The 20,188-nt window shown below is 40.8% G+C and overlaps 1 protein-coding gene across 1 annotated transcript in view; it reads right to left on the bottom strand.

The window, feature by feature from the left end:
* LOC147305297 (solute carrier family 41 member 1-like) overlaps window positions 1–20,188 on the bottom strand; it is a 39,522-nt gene that overhangs the window by 6,094 nt on the left and 13,240 nt on the right. Inside the window, exons 3-10 of the mRNA XM_086276150.1 lie at window positions 17,062–17,169; window positions 12,944–13,015; window positions 12,483–12,627; window positions 11,078–11,224; window positions 9,139–9,283; window positions 7,539–7,618; window positions 2,852–2,986; window positions 2,108–2,256 (exon numbers count right to left, since the gene is read on the bottom strand). Coding sequence (XP_086132276.1) covers window positions 2,108–2,256; window positions 2,852–2,986; window positions 7,539–7,618; window positions 9,139–9,283; window positions 11,078–11,224; window positions 12,483–12,627; window positions 12,944–13,015; window positions 17,062–17,169 — 981 coding nt within the window. The remainder of the gene's footprint in view (window positions 1–2,107; window positions 2,257–2,851; window positions 2,987–7,538; window positions 7,619–9,138; window positions 9,284–11,077; window positions 11,225–12,482; window positions 12,628–12,943; window positions 13,016–17,061; window positions 17,170–20,188) is intronic.

Here is a 20,188-nt window from a genome sequence, read left to right on the forward strand (position 1 = left end):
ACAAACACAAGTGTTTATTTCCAAGTATAGGATTATTTGCAATCGCCATAATGACTATATGGGTTACTTGGTCTGCAGTGAACATGCTTCCTCTGCCCCCAGCATCTGGTCATCTAGCAATTCTGTAAAGTAACAATTTCAGTATTTTTACATCAGTGGTATTGGTGTGTTTCTCATTGGCATATGGCAGTGCTACAAATCTTTGTGCGAAGTGACTGTACTAACCGATTCTCATTTCAAGATGTCCTTATGATGCTTGCTACAGTGTAGCGGCTCGAGTTAGGCTGGACCCGTTGGCCAGCTACCCTCAGGGTCATTCCACGGTTGATTACATGGTCCACTATTGTAGCTCTGATGTCATCAGCAATTCTATTTCTTACTCTTCCTACCCTTCCTCTCCCCCCTCCTCATCTTCCTCTCCCCCCTCCTCGTCTTCCTCTTGCTCCTCCTTGTCCTTGTCGTCCTCTTCATCCTACTTCTTCACCTCCACGTCCTCTTCCTCGGCCTCCTCTACTTCTCACTCTTTCTGCTCCCTCCATTGTACTCTGCACACACAGCTTACCTGTATTATAGTGCTTAGGCTGATTAAAGTTTTCACATGTGAAAGTGTGCCAGACAGTTGGCAAATTAGTGTTAATGATAGCCATACATGTGTATACTTTTGCTAGGAGTGTGTTGGAAATTTGGTAATTGAGTGTTGTGCAGTGAATTGTGCCTACAGTTTTGCAAAGTGTGTGTTACAAAATTGCAAACTGAGTGCAAAGCAGTTTTTGTGCTTTTAGTTTTGCAAACTCAGTGAGTGGTTTTGCTATAAGTCTGAATAGTTTTAGAGATTGTGCTACAGGAATCACAGTTAGGGTTTAAGCATTCAGAAAAAACTGTAAGACGCAGCTCTAACTTTGATAGTGAATGCTCTCTGTTTCCAGTTTGTGGCACACTTTAAGTTTCAGTATCATTCTGTGATTAGTTACCAACTGTCTGGCATCTAAACATGTGCGGCATTTACAAGCGTGCACACTGGGCGACCGTAGCAATGTGCTAGTGACCAAAGTAAGCAACAGGACATTTTTGGTGCACCACACTCTCTGAGACAGATTTGAACCAGCAACCTCAGGTGATCACGCACCAGTCAGTGGGAGAATGTGCATTTTCCCCTGAAACCGACCTGAGGGAGCGACGGGGTTTTCAACCGGTCTCTAGGCCGGTGTGACTAATGCCTAAAGTGGTAGAAGTAGAGCTGACTTTAACCCCTGGAGGGTCTTAGAAAAATGCATACACTATCGGTCTTAGAGCCACAAATCGACCACGCCCAAAAAAGCGCTATAAAAAATTTATATATTAATATTTTTTTCCACTTTAAATAAATAAGATAAGTGGTTTAAAACAACTAAAAGTAAACAGCTTTCTAACAGTTGTTTATAAAAAAGAAAGAAAGAACAAACAGCTGTTGGAGAGGAAAAAATAAAACCTAGTGGATGAATAGTTGGAGCAGATGATTAGAATGTATATCTAAAAGTGATGGTTAAATGGTTACATGGTCTATATTGATTGTATTAAGTATTTGATTATCAGCTGAAAAATCTGTGATCCGTGGCAGTGTCCTATGAAGCTTCCTAGAAATGGAATCAACTTTTCTGGGCTTGGGCTGTTAGGAAATCTGACATCTGGAACCTCCAGGAGATTACCGAGAGTGCCAAACTATTATTGACTTGGTATCAAAGGACAAAACACAGAATTCTGTTCAGTAACACAGACTTTCCAAACACAAGATAGATGATGTTATGCTGGGGATTGCGCTGGACTTTCTGCTCTATCCTGGAGCAACTCTTTATCCCAGTGAGCTGCTCAAACACACACCTGGTACAGGTCATTTCACACTTTGGTAACAGGTGGTTGCGGCCATTTTGATCAGACTGTACAAAGTCTAAGTCTATAATGTACCTTCTGATGACTGGTTTTCACAGTCTCTGTCAGACTGTCATTGGAAACTTGAGGGTCAGCTGAGAGCCAACGAGTTCATGAGAAACCGCTCAGTCTTGGCTACCATCAACAGGAAAACCCAAATGATTTCTTACAGTGTATGTGGCATGGGGCTGAATCAGTGTACCTGTATCAGAGCAGCACACAGGTAGCAGACAGTGAAGGCTATGGTGATAGGTGCCTCCTCTCCTTGTAGCAGAGAGATGGCGTAAAGGAAGACCAGGTGACCGGGTATAACGAGCATCAACAGCACCCGTGCTGACTTTGAGTTGACCCCTGGGAGACAGAAAATGTAAGAAAATAGTGCCTTTTGTTATCAACCACTGATCTGTATCACCAATCTTTTGACTCCAACTTCTAGTCTAAACTTTACTGTGATTGTATGATGTAACATAATATGAGTTATTTTACAAGCTCCACATTGTCAATATTGTCACCACTTATAGTTAATCTGACATCAACAGCTGACTTTTTACACATTCTGCAGACTCTGATTGACATCAGCATATTTGGAAGTCTTATTTGCAGTCAGCTAATAGATCAAGCCCCACATTCACACGAGCTGGCCGTTTGTCTCTGGCTGAAAATGACGATGATGGTGGTGAGACAGTGAGTTTAAAACTATGGTGTGGCGGGGCCTGTTGGGTGGCCCTGGGGCTGTAGCTCTTGGGTTTGGATTTCGTGAAGAGGCTGGCTCTTCCTGGGGTTCAGGCAGGTTGGGGTGGGCTGATTCTGTGTCTAGAATGCTTGATTCCAGCCCCTCATTAGTAGAATTTGTTTTTTACCAATGCCTGTTAGGACATTTAAAGTCAGTTTCCTTAAATCGTTTAAATTTCTGGTTTAGAGAGCTTCCACCGCATGGCAGCATTACCTGAGGAGAAGAAGGTGATGCAGGGATTGGGCCAGTGCTGCCTCATCTTGTAGGGTAGCACCCCTGGGATGCTCCAAAAGTGCAGATAGGTAGAGATCCTGCTGGCCTGGATGGCTACCAAGTTGCCACCCACTCCTATGCATGAGAAGAGAAGGCAAGAGGATGAACGAGCTGAGTCAAAGATGATGTAAACAAAGCAAGAGAAACTACAGGGTGGTTACCAAAGTTCTCTCCCACAAAGAACAGTAAACACAGCTTTAGTGACGCTTAATCTCATTTATTGCTGCCAGCACACAAATTAGGCCAAATAATGACACACTCTTGGCACAGCTGTGATCCGGACAGGGTCTGCAGAGAGACGCGAGCCAGAGCAACGCTAAAGCCTGACCACTCGAGTCACAGTAACTGAAACATAAGAGAGATGAGTACAAAAGAGCACTGCAAAGTGTGGAGACTAGTCGCACATGCACGTGGAACGCCACACAAATAAAACTGTCGGTAAAAATCAGAATGGGACAAATTCTGGCATAAATATTGTGTCAATACTGGTTGAGCATGAACTGTTTGATGAGCCATTTTCTGATTTCTAATGTGCTCCAGGTGGGTTACACAATCAAACTGGAAGATAAGATGCTGGGTGAAATGAATTTGTTCGCCTCTTCAAAGTCGCATTTCGACACAATCAAGGAAAGCTTTTGCAGATCCCGCTGCTTTTCACAGTCCATTTTCATCTGGTGTTGACAGTGATATCTGTGACAACTCGGTTATGTCAAGCACCCTTCCAAGTACTTAGCCCCACAAAAAACAAAACCAAACAAAAAAAAAAAAGAGAGGCACAGTTGCCATTAGGATAGGGAGAGGGGTGTTTTGTGAGGAAAACATAATGCTGGTTATATTTTGCAAGCCAGAATAGGACATTTAAACCAGATGGGAAATTTAGAAATTATAAGCGTGGCGCAAAGAGCGTACGAATTATGAAACAGCCAGAGGATGGGCAGAATCAAAATGAGAAACAGTGACAGGGAGGATCTGTGGTTATTCAAGGCCCTATGAGCTGTGCCAGCACACTGGCTGTGCATCATTAGTGGTTTACATTGACTTCTCTCCTATACTCATCGGCTCTCTGCACGCATCACCTCACAGCCAAACCACTCGGCCTTAGGGCTGCTTCTTTTTTGCTTCCTCTTCTCTATGTCATGATGCAGTTTTCATTAAGGCAGAAGTTTGACACACATTAAAGATGACGATCAGGTCTCTATAAGCACAGTGTGACGATCTCTCTGCTCGTCCTTATGTTTATTTGACAGGTTTATGGTACACACTGTACTACTGCGTCTCAAAAAATGTATATTTTACAGATTCAGTGCACATAAACAGAAATATTTCACCTTTTTCTTTTAATAGCTCATGAAAAGCAGGAATCCAGTATCTCAGATTTAAGTATGTCAATAAATTACTATTCAAACAGCATAAACACCTTACATCTCTCACCCTTGTTTAGCACATACAGCCGCAATCATTTGGCAAACTTCTGATTTAATGGTTACCCGGATGACGATCATTCACATCCTCCAGGAGAGGATGAACAGTGTTAAAACTGCTACCAAATGGTTCACTGACCATGTTATTACTGTCCTGCCAACTCACCTCACCTAAACTCTAAAAGAATCTTGAAGGTATTGTGAAGAGGAAGATGAAAAACACGCAGGCAGAGCTGAAGGCTGCTGTCAAAATAACACCTCAGCAGTTCCACATGCTGACTGCCTCCGTGCCACGCTACATTTATGCAGTAATTTGTGGTGATGGAGCTCCCAACCAAGTATTAACATCTTAAAGAAACATACATTTCAGAAGCTGGACATTCCTGTACTGTAAATCCTGTTTTTTTATTGATCTGAGGAGATTTTCTAATGATTTTTGGGATGCTTTTTAATGCTGGTAAGTTGGACACATGGGTACTATGGGAACCGATTGGCTTTGGGAACCAACACCAAGTGGCCACTAGATGAACTGCAGTTTTTAGCTTCATTTTTAAATTTTTGTTTGTTTTTTATGCTTGCCTCTAAAAGAGTAGCTTGACTTGCTGCATCTTATTACTCATGTATTTGCATCATTATAATGGCACAATCGAATCAACCACAAATAGTTTGCCAAGTCTACTTAGCTGCTGTTGCAACGCTCGACCTTTTCAAATTTTGTCTGTGGCTGTTTTGTTTGTGATTGTAGCTACTCTGACAGTTGGTTCTTCTTATTCTCTTCTTATTTGACACAACAGCAAAGGTGATGTAGATAAAGTCAGCATCCTCAAAAGTAAACGACCTAAGTAGAAGCTAGTAGTCCCATCAAAAGAGCATTTATTTTATTTTATTGTAAGATAATAGTATTAAGTCAAACAATATGGGAATGAAGAAACTGTAGTTCCTGTCCAGTTATGGCAAGCTCCAACACTGATGTTAAAATGGTTGATTTTAAAGCAGAAATAATATGTTTATAGCCAGGTATAAAAAAACGAAATAAAACAAACAATATTTATACTGTAGGCAGTTATACGGTACCAAGTGCCTGCTAGGTCTTCCCAAATGGTTAGCTGATGACCTAGCATGCTAGTAGGGCTGTTCGATATAACGATATATATCGGGTGACGATATAAAAACGTCTATCGTTTCATTTTACGCTATCGTTTGTTTCGTGGTGTCGGAAAATAAACTGTTTACGGTAATATTTTTTCATTGTTTTGATGGTCACTGTAGTGGCTATATTAATTTCTTAAAGTTCTCTTTTTCTCTTTTAATATAACCACACTACGGACAGACAAGCGCCTGTTTTTATGCGTTGTGGTTAGCAACAACGACGGTAACACCATCGCGTGTCTGCTTGTTTATGTTTCACATAAACCTTTCACAATAAAGCTCAAGATCCTGTTGAGACTTTTCAAAATAAACTGAAAGAGCAGATTATTTACGGATGAGAAGTAAAAAAGAGCTGCCAGGTGCTAAAAAATAAACCTTAGACTCAAACGTTAGAACAGGCTTTTCCCCGCAGCACGCCGTGTAATAAATACTCACAAAGAAAACGGCGGCTGTTACAACTTATGTCTAAAATTGTATAGTTTCATGCATCTGTTAAAACACTCGATTCCAGCTACATGACGCGCAGCTGGAAACACTTCCCGCAAGTCGAGCTGCCCGAGATTCACAGAATTTACAGAAAATGTTACATTTTTGTGATTTATATCGTTATCGGACGATAGATGTCTTATATTGGGATATGAGATTTTGTTCATATTGCACAGCCCTACATGCTAAGCCCTTTTCCAAATATAAAAAAAAAACTAGAGTCAAGAAACCAAACTTCAAACTTTAAAACAGTCGTCCACAAACCAGTAGTTGATGTCATGCTGGCTAGGTCCATCTTTTATCTGCAGTCTATAATTTAGAACCATATCCCTGTTTGGCTGCTTCGCTTTCAATAGTTGGTCAAATAGGTGAGAAACTAGATTTATTCTTCACTCTTTTCCATTTTTAAATCACAAAATATTGCATTTTAGGTACAAGTGATTATATTTTGGTAAAAGAAGAACTCTGATTAAGCAAAATAAAACATAGAAATTGAGTTTCCAAAAGATGCACGAAAGCAGTTTGATGCCCTTACATCACGGCTCTGGTGCATAAGGAAAAAGTTGGTTCTTCTCAAATGTTCCAGTGGTTTTAAGGCTTCATTTACAGGACATTTTGGCAGTTCTTCAGGTTTTAGCCCATTAACTTCAAATCATGTGTACTTTAACATTAGGGCTGAACATTTTCCGAAGCATCACATATGATTTTAGACTGGTTTCCCGCTAGCAGCTGGTTTCAGTTCATTTCACAATGGCAATTAACATCCACTTGGAAAAAAAAGGCTCAAGTACTTGAGGAGAGGTCATCATGCATGGTAATTTAGACTGTTCTGAATGCCCCCAATTGGTATTACATAATATGTTCTTAGTGCTTTGGCGGTGAATATAAACAAAATTGTTGCCAAATTCAAAATTTTACTTCAGCAAAGTTCTTGTCCTGCTTCCTGTGTTTAGACAAGATTTTAATATTATGAGAAATGTGGCTTCAGTTTTCAAATTAAATAGGATTATGTAGAAAAACACTGAACACTGATATCCAGCCAGTCTGGATGGGTCATCCACCGACCACATTTATATTTTTCTTCCGTGTTTACAGCTTTTTAATGTCAGACGTCAGAGCTGTTAAACACACAAAATAGTAGCGTTTACAGTTTTCTTGGAAGGAAATCAATAAAGAAAAATCCTTTGATCAAGTCAAAGTATTTGGATGGGGATTTTAGATGCACTCAAATCCTGGTAAAATGAAATATTTCAGCCGTGCCCCGAGAGGTGGACTGTGCTGTTAAATCTGTGCTTACTGTGGTGCTCATGCACAACAAACCCGAACATGAGCAGCTATCACTATTTCTAAATCAAATGAGAGTTTGACATTAAATTTTAAGCTCATTTGATTTAACTGCAGCACTTTTTCAAATTTTATTACTATACCCATGTGACACAGATCTCAACTTCCTACAACTTTGAGCTGGCTGACACACAGAAACTCACTGTCATCAACTACCGCACAGGCATTTGTACAGACATGTTCAAGTAATTACATGTGGCACCGTTTCATTTTAGAGACCTGCTTACCATTAATGACAGGAGTGAAGATAGCCATACCCTCGAAGTTGGGATCACTCACTGTCTTGTCCAGTATAAGGCCTCCAAAGCTGGACAGCACAAACACAAAGGCAATCACAACACAGCAATACAACCTATGTACTCATATGCTGTACATACAGCGTGATGCATGATTTCTTAGTTTTGGTCCATATTTGTCACACTTACAGAGTTCACATCATCAAACCAATGTTATTAGACCAACGTAACCCCAGTCAACACAGATGCTGTTTTTAAATGAAAAGCTCTCCAAACCTACCTGCCCTACAGACAAAAGTAACAGCCACTAATTCTAATAAGCAGCTGTGCCACCATTGGCGGTGAGAACTACAAGGAAGCATTTGTGATAACTGGCAGTGACTCGTTCCCATCGTTGTGGAGGAATTTTGGCTCTCTCTTCTTTTGCTTTTAGGATTTGTGTCACTAGACCACTCCAAAACCTTCATTTTGTCCTTTTAAGCCATTCCGAAGTGGAGTTGCTGGTGTGTTTTAGATCATTGTCCTGCTGTATAATTTGAGTGCCCTTGAGCTTCAGGGCACAAACTGATGGCCAGACATTCTTCTTCGGGATTTTCTGGTAGAGAGCAGAATTCATGGTTCCATCATGGGATTGCTTTGCTGCTTCAGTCATCCGAATCCTGAAGCAGCAAAGCAATCCCAGACCGTCACACTACACTTGGTATACCGTTCTTTTTAATTAAATGCTTTGTTAGTTTTATGCCAATCGTAACGGGACTCAAACTTTCCAAAACGTATATTTTTCCAAAAGTCTCAGCGATCATCAAGATGGTTTATGGCAAATGTGAGATGAGCCTTTGTGCTCATGTTTGTCAGCAGTGGTTTTCTCCCTGGAACTTTTTGTCAAGCGTCTTTTTTATTGTTGAGTCATGAATTCTGACCTAAACTAAGACCAGCGGTTCTTTAGATATTGTTCCGGGTTATTTTGTGATCTCCGTGATGAGACGTTGGTCTATTGCACTAGCTTTGGTAGGTCAGCCACTCCTGTGAAAGTTCACCACTGGTCCAAGTGCCCTCCATTTGTGGACAATGGCTCTCACAGTCACCTTCATTCTGTCAAAGTCCCAAAGTCTTAGAAATGGCTTTGTAACCCTTTCCAGACTGCCACTGGATATATGTCATTGATTTTGTTGCTCAGCTGTTTCTTTAGATCAGGACAAGATGTGTTGCTTGTTGAGGTCTTGCAGCTTCTTCACTCCACTTCTGGGAAGATTGGCAGTTAAGTGATGGACATCAAATTGCTGTGGAAATGACCTTATAGTATTTCCCAGATTGATGGGCAGCAACAATAGCTCCTCTCAGATGATTGTTAATGTCTTTCCACTTTGACACATGAATGATCCAGATCTCTATAAAGTTGCTCACACTTTATAGGGCTAAGCAGCAGCCTGTTAATTCTTATAGGAGAAGTAAGAGTAGACTTCATACGTCATAAAAAATACTTTTTAATAGGCCTGTATATGTGCAAGAGCCATAAACACACAAAAAACAAATCTATTCACATATAAAGTGCTGTTTATTATTATTCTAGATTAAGTGTTTGAGTGTCTACCTGCTAATGGACATGGCCACTATTACGGGCTGCCATCCTGAACGGAGAACCTCTCTGATCTGAGGGCTTTGTCGGGCCACCAACACCCAGACCGGGATGAGACAGAGAAAGACCAGACACACCATAGGTGACAGGTACCATATGTCTAAAAAAAGAGAGACAGAGAGACAAAGACATTATACTGAAGGTCTCCAAAGAAAGAAAGAAAAAAAGGAGACAAATCCAGTCAGTTATGGGCATGTCTGCATGGGTATGAAAAATGTTATTCAACACAACATTAAAGGCTTTACAGTTTTATACTACATATACAGTAAGTCTGTGATGTAAATGATACTGGCATTTTATCCCCCCTGTACACATACATGACAACCCTCTCAATTTTTCCGGGAGAATCCCGAATTTCAATGCTCCTCCCGAAAATCTCCTTGAGCCACCACTCTCTCGAATTTCTCCTGATTTTCCACCCGGACAACAGAATTGAAAAACCATATCCCAGAATTCATAGCGCGGCCCAGCCAATTCCAGTTTCCAACAATGGCGGCAGCTACTTAGAGTAATAAGAGTAATATTTAAAACTTTCTGGGTCACAATATAAACTTTTAGCATATTTTCAGGCGAGAATGTAGCTGTGTAAACTTTAAATATCTGAACCGACGAGAACAGCGAACTCCCAGCTCATCGTTTTCAAACCCCCGCGGTATTTCGCTACTCAGGTTAAACATGATATATAACTCACTTAGATAACCTAAAAATGTTATTGTTTGACTTATTTCAGTGTTTTTATTTGTTCCTGAGTAAATCGGTTTGGCTGAGATTGAAGTTATTAGATTAGAATAGATTAAATAAAACTTTATTAAACCCTTGGGAGGGTTGCTCCGGGGTTTTCACACATATGTACATTTACATCACATATGCCAAATAACTAGATGCAGAGGAACACATCTATAATCACCCTTTTTTTGTGTATCAAAATGTCTCAGGGTGTCATTTTGATACACAGTGCACACACACTACAGTGTGTGTTGTGTATACACAGTGCATTCTCACAGTGTGTGTGGAAAAATCTGCCTTTTGCTGCCATCTTCTGGCAGAAAAAAGTCAGTTAAATCTTTCTTTCCAAATTTCAAGGGCACCAAAATACCCTGTATCACTTGTTTTTCACTTGTCACTGGCAGCCACCAGTGCTACCCCTCAGCCTCCCAGCCGAGGGCATCTATGGTATAAATTTGAAAACCTAGGCGATTTCCTTCTTCAGTTATTACACTCACAAGACTATCAGAAAAACTGACCTCTGACCTTGTCCAAGATTTCACCTCATCTAAGATTTTTAGTAGCAGCACCAATGGGATGAATTTAAAAAGCCTGTGTTGCCTCGTTTGAAGCACCGTGCTACGCAGCTCCGGGGCCACAACCGTTATCTCAAACAATAAACTGTGTTAAGGCCGTGGCTTGTAACACAACACCCATTTACTTTCTGAGAGATGTCATTTATTAACAAAAAAAGAAAAAAAAGAAAACATGCAACCAAAACAGATCAAGCACAAAGGCTGGGTCATGAAGGAGAACAAGTGGGTAGAGCTAAGGAGGCGAACAGCCACAAACCAAATACTTCACAGATCACCAGAGGGCGACACCTAGGACATCACATCCAAACAAACACACACAGACATTAACAATAGCAGTGCTAGTGATCTGTAATATTAGAAACTAATTTTATTATTATTATTTAATTTTTTTGTAAATTCTGGATGCTGATCTGGACATACTCCAAAGGTCAATTCTAAGCTGTGTGAAAAATGAAATTTTTAATCCAGCCATAGGTTTGTGAATATAAGGAAAAATACGCACAGTTAAAAGTAAAAAAAAGCCAGGAACTTTAGTGAAACCCAGTGAGCTTGAGATCATATAGTTGCTACTGACATCTCGGCTTTTTCCTCACCTTTATACTCATAGAGCGCGCTGCTGACCCCAGCCAGCAGGGACAGGGTGATCAAATCCCCCAGACTCGCAGCAATGGGAGTGGCCACATTGTCAGGGTTGATTCCCACTTTCCTCGAGCCGATGATCACTCCAATCATCACCAGGCCTGCACAACAGAGTGTGAAGGGACAGAAACACAAAAGACGTGAGACGCTTACACTTTCAATCAACATACGGGGAAAACACAACTGTAGAAAGAAAGAGCCAATTCAGCTTCTTTCATCATGTTTGTGAGACAACAGAATGCTGACGGAAGCTTTTAGCTGGAATTTGTTCGTTTTTCTATATCAACAAAGACAACTGTCAACACGCCAACCTGTCTCACAGAGTGATAGCTGGCCTGGAAAGAGAAAAGAAAAACAAAAGGGTATGAGTAAAAAAACGAATTACAGAGAAACTGAAATGACAGTGTAGAGAGAGACAGTGACGAGGTTTCCCCTGCAGAGCAGAAAATGAAACAAGGACAGTTTTGTTCCTTCACGCATCAGTCCTGCTTAACACCAGAACACTTAAGGTGAGCATGAACTATGGATTATTCGGGGAGTGCATGCTGAGACGGGTAATATAAGGACAGGCGCACAGATGAAAGCTGTTTGATTGAAATTTGTTTCACAACAATGAGAAGCCACCCTAAAACACTGTCAGAATAATAACATTAGCTTGTATAACTGTCAAACTGTTACGTATTGTTTGTTATAGTTACAACGAATCACATTCACACCTAGCAGCTTAAATTAAGACCTTAAAAACGGTAGCATCTGCATGGGTGTGTGTCGTTCTGTCTGTCAACATGACAGCTTGAAAAGTTTTTTGTGAATTCTGAGAAAACCTTGTGGGAGTGTGGAGTGGGGTCATGTTAACAACCTATTAAATCCACCGAGGTCTTCAAAGTCAACTTTATTTATTGGTTGAAAATTGGCAAAAAGCCTTATAGCATAGAAACTATGATTATTACACGTGTGGTGTGTATTGCCCACATATAGAAAGTCCTGTATAAAGATTAAAATATCATGACACATTTGACCTCTGACCTCAAGTTCAACAGATTGATCTGAAGGTCAAAGTGATAATAAAGCTATATAGAGCTATTTAGAACTATGTATCTTACATCCAATCAGAAAGTTCCTCTGTCAGGAGGTACTGATGGTGCCTTTTTTATGTGTCTAGTTTGACTATCATAACAACATGAAGAATGTGAGTACAGCTGGTACTCTGGAGTGAATGCTTCATCTGGTTCTTCTAGTTACAGCTTCCGATTTGACCCCTGACCCCTAAACGAAACTGTATGCTTGGGTGACTATATGCTAGAATAACTGACTGTTATTCGAATTTCCAAATAAAGAACATCCCCGCAGCTTACTTACCTAAAGACAGAGCAGCTACAAAGGCGGTGGTGATACTGCTGGCGCACAGGACAGCTGCTTGTTCCAGTTCAATGCCTCCTCTGGAAATCGCCCCTAAACAAATTGCTGCCACTGCGGCGAGGAATCCTACCACTGTGGCCTGGACCTGCCGAAACAGGACAGAGCACAGCAGCGTCAGGCCCCGGCTACAGTAGGATAGTGAATTTAACATTCAGAACACTGACGGACAGATGTTGGAAGCAGCAATTTTTATGAGTGAATATTTTTTGGCACATTTTTCTCCGAAAAATGGCTTCAGGAATCGTTTAGCCTAAAAAACTGAAGTGGAGTGAGTTTGTACTTAAACACAATGCAGAGAGCAAACTGAAGACAGGAGTCCTGAACTTCTGAACAGTGACAGTCCAGCCCATTATTTACTCTTTTCATATTTTGGGTGTAAATTTCTCCCCGGCATACCTTACCTGAATAAGTGCCAGATTGCTGCACACCATGGTCCATTGTTTATCAGGGTCATCCATTTGGCCTGTGTTAGCCTGCAAACATGGAGTCATGATTCATATGTTGAGGCAAAGGCTCTCACTCAAATAACACAGGTCTGAAAGAAGAAAGTTTTTTGTTAAATATATATATATATATATATATGGCAGCCTGTTCTAACGTTTGGGTTTGTGGTTTATTGTTAGCACCTGACAACTTTTTGCTTCTTATTCATAAACTCTCTCCATACTCTTTCACATGATACTTGCGTTGATGGCAGAAGAGGCTTGTAGTTTTTGGTGACTGGCAGAGACCAATTTGCGGCATAATTTCATAGGCAATGAAAAATATCTTGCAGTAAACAGTGTGTTTTGCAACAGCATGACATAAATGATAGAGTATAATATGAAAAGGTAGATGTTTTAATATCATCATCCAATGTATCCATCGTAGCCCTATTGGTAAGTGTGTGTTTCTAAAGCAAGGGTGTCCAACTCCAGGCCTCAAGGGCCGCTGTCCTGCAGGTTTTCATTTTATTTCATTTCATTTATTTATTTATTTCACACTTGGTAAAACAGATCAAACAAACCAACCACACTTTCTATCAACAAAGCACTACAACCATGTGTGAAAAGGAGCAGGAAGAAGAAAATATTCTTATTAAACCCTGCCAGGCCTCATTACCAGGCCTCTCGTGAACTTCAAGACATGTTGAGGAGGTAATTTAGCCATTTAAATCAGCTGTGTTGGGTCAAAGACACATCTAAAACCTGCAGGACACCGGCTGTTGAGGCCTGGAGTTGGACACCCCAGTTCTAAAGCCTCTCCACCAGAGGCCTGGGAGTTTGAGGGTCCTGTGCAGTGTCTCGTTGTTCCTAGGACTGCACTATTCTAGACAGAAACCTCTGAGTTGTGCAAAGAATCTGATGGAAGCACTCTTCCAGTTTGGGGGGTTACAGCTCCTAATGCTCCTATTACCACTGGGACCACTTTCGACTTTACCCTCTACGTCTGCCCCAGTAACTCCTTCAGCCCCTCTACTCCTCTATTGTTGCTGTGTGCTGGGATTGCCACATTTATCACAACTGCCGTCTTCTGCTGCTTGTCAAGCATCACTATATCCATCTCGTTCGCCAGGAGCTGCTGGTCCATCCAGAACTCAAAAGTCCAACATGACCTTACTCATATTGTTCTCAACCACCTTTGGTGGTGTCTCCCATCAGGAGTTGGGGACTTTTATTTCATTTATGGTACAATTATTTCTGTACACTGTCCCAATCACTACACTACAATTGGCTACAACCTTCTATTGTGTGTTGGATGTCTCTGGGTCCACATTGCACAATCTGGAACTTGGGTCCAGCTGTGTGTGTGACTCCTGCCTCAATGGATCTGGTCCTTAGGACTTGTTCTGTGCTGTCCTTTAAGATAGCCTTTTCTAGCCATTGATAGGACTTTTTAATGTTAGCCATGGTGCATCCTAGGCAGGGTCATTCATGATGGTTCCTCCTCCTTTACCTCACCAACTTCTGTCTTTAGCTGCTTGAAGCTTTCTTGTAGCAGCTCATCTAACATGTTCTGGATTATGGCTCTGACTCTCTCTCTCATCGTTGTTCGTAAAGCCTTAGGGCGCTGGACTTTGGGTGGAAACATCTATAAGTTATAAGGATTCTTTGTTTGGATTTGGCATCTACTTCCTCCTGTGGCTAGCTCATTAGTGTGACTGCTGATTAAGCATTCACAGTACTGAGATCCGAATCTTTCTTTAAACACAATTCAACACCATTACCACACGCACACACACACACACAGCAGATATTCTTCAAATATTCTAGTTTTTCATTTGCGGTTCTTCAGTTGAGACATTTAAAATGAGTCTTTTTTTTTCAAGGGATTTAAAGAATATGAGCTTTCAATATCCATTCAGATTTTTTCAACCTCTTTTTCTAATGTACATTTAAAAGCTATTCAGCTACTTTCCAACCTTGAAACTTCTTCTGTGTGAACAGCTTTCAGCAGTTCTGCACTTTGGCTTTCGGGTGAATGATTATGTGTATTTCCGCTCATTCAACAGTTTTTTCACCAAAGATTCAGCAATCATAAAAATTCACCTCAAATCACTCAACTGTCAGCATTCACACTGCACTAACATTTCTATGCTTCACTTTATTAGTACCATTTGTTGGCACAGAAGTCTCACAGAAGTTTAGGGGAGAAGCTACATGGTTCCAAAGGCACCATTCACAACATATTTTGATAATAAATGTTCTGCTCATCTTCTGAAGCTTACACCACTACCTAAATCTCAGAAATGCTCGTTTATTATGATACTGAGGTGAATCATATACAGTGGCTTGCAAAAGTATTCGGCCCTCTTTGAACTTTTCCACATTTTGTCACATTACAGCCACAAACATGAATCAATTTTATTGGAATTCCACGTGAAAGGCCAACACAAAGTGGTGGACACGTGAGAAGTGGAATGAAAATCATACATGATTCCGAACATTTTTTACAAATAAATAACTGCAAAGCGGGGTGTGCGTAATTATTCAGCCCCCTGAGTCAATACTTTGTAGAACCACCTTTTGCTGCAATTACAGCTGCCAGTCTTTTAGGGTCTGTCTCTACCAGCTTTGCACATCTAGAGACTGAAATCCTTGCCCATTCTTCTTTGCAAAACAGCTCCAGCTCAGTCAGATTAGATGGACAGCGTTTGTGAACAGCAGTTGTCAGATCTTGCCACAGATTCTCGACACCAGACAGGTCAGGGATAAAGTTATTGAGAAATTTAAAGCAGGCTTAGGCTACAAGATTTCCCAAGCCTTGAACATCCCACGGAGCACTGTTCAAGCCATCATTCAGAAATGGAAGGAGTATGGCACAACTGTGAACCTACCAAGACAAGGCCGTCCACCTAAACTCACAGGCCGAACAAGGAGAGCGCTGATCAGACATGCAGCCAAGAGGCCCATGGTGACTCTGGACGAGCTGCAGAGATCTACAGCTCAGGTGGGGGAATCTGTCCATAGGACAACTATTAGTCGTGCACTGCACAAAGTTGGCCTTTATGGAAGTGGCAAGAAGAAAGCCATTGTTAACAGCAAACCATAAAAAGTCCCGTTTGCAGTTTGCCACAAGCCATGTGGGGCACACAGCAAACATGTGGAAGAAGGTGCTCTGGTCAGATGAGACCAAAATGGAACTTTTTGGCCAAAATGCAAAACGCTATGTGTGGCAGAAAACTAACACTGCACATCACTCTGAACACACCATCCCCACTGTCAAATATGGTGCATCATGCTCTGGGGGTGCTTCTCTTCAGCAGGGACAGGGAAGCTGGTCAGAGTTGATGGGAAGATGGATGGAGCCAAATACAGGGCAATCTTGGAAGAAAACCTCTTGGAGTCTGCAAAAGACTTGAGACTGGGGCGGAGGTTCACCTTCCAGCAGGACAACGACCCTAAACATAAAGCCAGGGCAACAATGGAATGGTTTAAAACAAAACATATCCATGTGTTAGAACGGCCCAGTCAGATCTAAATCCAATCGAGAATCTGTGGCAAGATCTGAAAACTGCTGTTCACAAACGCTGTCCATCTAATCTGACTGAGCTGGAGCTGTTTTGCAAAGAAGAATGGGCAAGAATTTCAGTCTCTAGATGTGCAAAGCTGGTAGAGACAGACCCTAAAAGACTGGCAGCTGTAATTTCAGCAAAAGGTGGTTCTACAAAGTATTGACTCAGGGGGCTGAATAATTACGCACACCCCGCTTTGCAGTTATTTATTTGTAAAAAATGTTTGGAATCATGTCTGATTTTCATTCCACTTCTCACGTGTACACCACTTTGTGTTGGCCTTTCACGTGGAATTCCAATAAAATTGATTCATGTTTGTGGCTGTAATGTGACAAAATGTGGGAAAGTTCAAGGGGGCCGAATACTTTTGCAAGCCACTGTAGATGTTATAGAGGCATTGTATTTCTGAGGAGCTACTCTGAGCTAGAGGATGAGGGGATTATGAGGTTAAATGTTCAATTCGATTTATGCTCATACCACAGATAACATAAGATAATTTATAACATAACCCTTAGACTTTCTTACAGCGGTAGAGAGGCGAGCAGCCAAGGTCATCTCCAGGTTTCCTTTGAGTCCAACCAGAGCTGGAACCAGGATGAAAACTTCTGTGATCACCTTAAACACCTCCCAGTGCTGGAACACACACATTGTGTAATGAGATACTGAATAAACAATTACAGAGCAGTGCAAAAAATACAAAACCAAAGCAAACATTCCTACTAATTATGCCTGACATATTCCCATTATAAAAACAACTGCACCTGATTAAACTTCTTTATGGAATTACGAAAGACAATCAGATATTCTAGACTAACCCAGTAGCCTACTTTCTGTTTCCACTCCTTTGAGCATTCGCCGCCACGCCATACCGTGCAGCTTCACTGGGTTTAGAACACGTGCAGTTCACAGAGTCCGCCTCATGATGGTTTAGATCTTTAAATAAATGCGATTATACAAGAACACAGCTACAAAGAGCAGAATGATGTGAAGATGTGACAGCCACGTAGGGAGGGAAGGAAGGAAGAGTGGAGGGGACTGACAAAGTAGGTCAGTAAAAGTTTGATAAGACGTTTTGTTAAATAGGTGACGTAGTCAATTATAAAATATAATATAACAGGAGCTAGATATAATATATTATTTATTGCTAGCATGTTTAAAAAAACAGCTTGTGCTCAGTGAAGACTCTATTGTTTTATAGCAAATACATCCTTGTGTGAACTTCAAAAGATTAATTTCTGCAACAAATATAGCTCCCGTCAGAGGGGAGAAATAACCTATGCAGGTGTACAACCACCTACATGAGCTTCTTAACTAGCTGACTCAGCTGATCCTGGATGGCATGTTGAAGAAAACAGAGAAGTTATAGAATTTCTCTTTCTTGCTTTTAAACTTCAGATGTACTCGGAGCCACAGTGTGGGAACCATGAAACTATAAATCTTTAGCTCATATATATATAGTGGGGATCGCATTCCTATAATAAACCTTGCAGAGCCTAAAGTCAACTTGAATTCAGAGTTACATGGAGCCAACAGATTCTAAATTGGCAGCAAGGAGTATGATTAAGCTTGAATGGTTGTCTCTCTGTGGTACGAGGCTTTTACAGAGGACTGGGTTCAAAGGACAGAGCACAATAAGCACAAAAAATATCCAGAAGTTTATTTTAATTCTTTCTTCTCAGACGCAACATCCAAACCAATCGGTCCCCATCACATCTTAAATAACTTATAGTACCACAATATTCTAATACAGCACTTTTCCTCCAATTCTACTTTTAGAAACTCTGAGAACCAAAAGTAAACCTGCAGTCTGAGAGCAGAGATTTCAGCTTTCAGGCCTCGATTCTGTGGAACTAGCTCCTCGTTTGGATTCAGGAGACAGACACCTACTCTACTTTTAAGATTAGGCTTCAAACCTTCCTTTTAGAAAATGCTTATATAGCTTATATCTTTCTATTCTTTCCTTTATCCTCTTCTCTTTCTCCTCACTCCCAACAGGTACCAGCAGAGGTCTGCCCCTCCCTGAGCCTGGTTCTGCCAGAGTTTTCTTTCTGTTAAAAGGGAGTTTTTCTTTCCTGCTGTTGCCAAGTACTTGATCAAAGGGGTCGTCTGAATGTTGGGGTTTCGGGATTTGTGAGTAATAACCTAGTGCCTATTAGATTTATTATTGCAGGATTTTGATATGTGTTGTCAGTATTTACAAAGAAAGCGCAGTGACAAGACTTAATATAAGAATGAATTTAACCTTTATTTGACTGACCCTGTTCTAGCAGAGCTTTTTTTTTTTTTATATTCCTCTGAATTCTCTGGCTGTCATATCAAATGTCAGAAACCCAGTTCCACTGGAAGTTATGCATGTCCATCACTGCCTCTGACTTGTTTCATAAGTGATGAAGTATGTTTATGACATGCCTTCTTCACACTTTGTCATTTCGGTACAGGTCAATCTAAATACCATGCCCTTTCCATTCTTAAAGGTTATGAATCATTTCCATGATGTTCTGAACCCTACAAATGGAGCTACATATTGATGAGCAGTAATTCATTATCTCTCCTGTTTCCAACACCTGGAACACAAATATTAATTAACCCATCAGTTACTGATTACTGTGTGCCAGTTAGCTAGCTTAGTTAACCAGAGCCAGTGGTTTGTCACATACAAGAACGACCCGAACACATTTTAAAATGTTTTTTAACCATTATGAACGTGCTAACTATTGCTCTTTTAAATATTCTGCACTCTCTAGTGTTTGCAACCAATTGGATCATTTCTGCCTCCTGACCTATTTAAACAATAGTGAACAGGTGATGAAGGTGAATGGATCCAAACAAGGGAATAAGAGAACTGAATGTCAGTCTTGTCAATGGTAGAGGAGTGTGTGTGCTGGTGTGAGTGCATCTCTATTCATACCAATTCCTCTCAGGTTCTGGATTGCTAAATCTGGCTGACGTCTGTCATACACAGAGGCTATCTTGGGACATGTCCCACTTCTGCTATAATACTGCTGCTTGACTGTGAGTGCGAGTGTGATGGGACAAAAGCCAACATAAGCCAGCTCAGTGCTACTGTAGACTTCCAGGGACTTTCTAATGTTGGTGCTGTCGCTGACTGATTCAGGTACTTCAGACACACAAAAATGATATTTTCAGAAAATTTTACACTCAAGAAGAATTCAGTATTTTATGCTCGGTCTATAATAACAGGTTTTTCCTTTACTAACAGTATCTCTGTGTAACAAATACACTTCTTTTAGCCAATTACAAGCCAGGTCTCAAGCCAAATATTTGCTGGGGATTTGTAATGTGTTAAGTTTGCTTCATTACATTAAAAGTCTGGTTGCTCATGTTTTGTTATTAATGTTGTACTCTATAGTTTTTCTGGTCCCCTCACCACTGTGACCATTAATGACAAACTGGGTTTTAAAAACAATAGTGACATTTTAAAAAGTACAGTCTGTATTTTTAAAGAGCCCGCAGTGACAAAAAGGAGGAAGCTCAGGTGTGGGGTTTTTTGTGACCGATTCTGTTGCACATGTATTTCTGGGGGTATTATTATGAACTATCTGCAGTGTTGGGGAGTAATGGAATACATGTACCGGCGTTACGTATTTAAAATACAAAATATGAGTAACTGTATTACATTACAGTTACTGTT

The sequence above is a fragment of the Aulonocara sp. 'chitande type north' Nkhata Bay genome, linkage group LG20 (genome assembly GCF_057382095.1).
Source record: "Aulonocara sp. 'chitande type north' Nkhata Bay isolate Kocher_YH1m ecotype deep benthic linkage group LG20, A_spYH_male_GT1.1, whole genome shotgun sequence".
Lineage (NCBI taxonomy): Eukaryota > Metazoa > Chordata > Actinopteri > Cichliformes > Cichlidae > Aulonocara > Aulonocara sp. 'chitande type north' Nkhata Bay.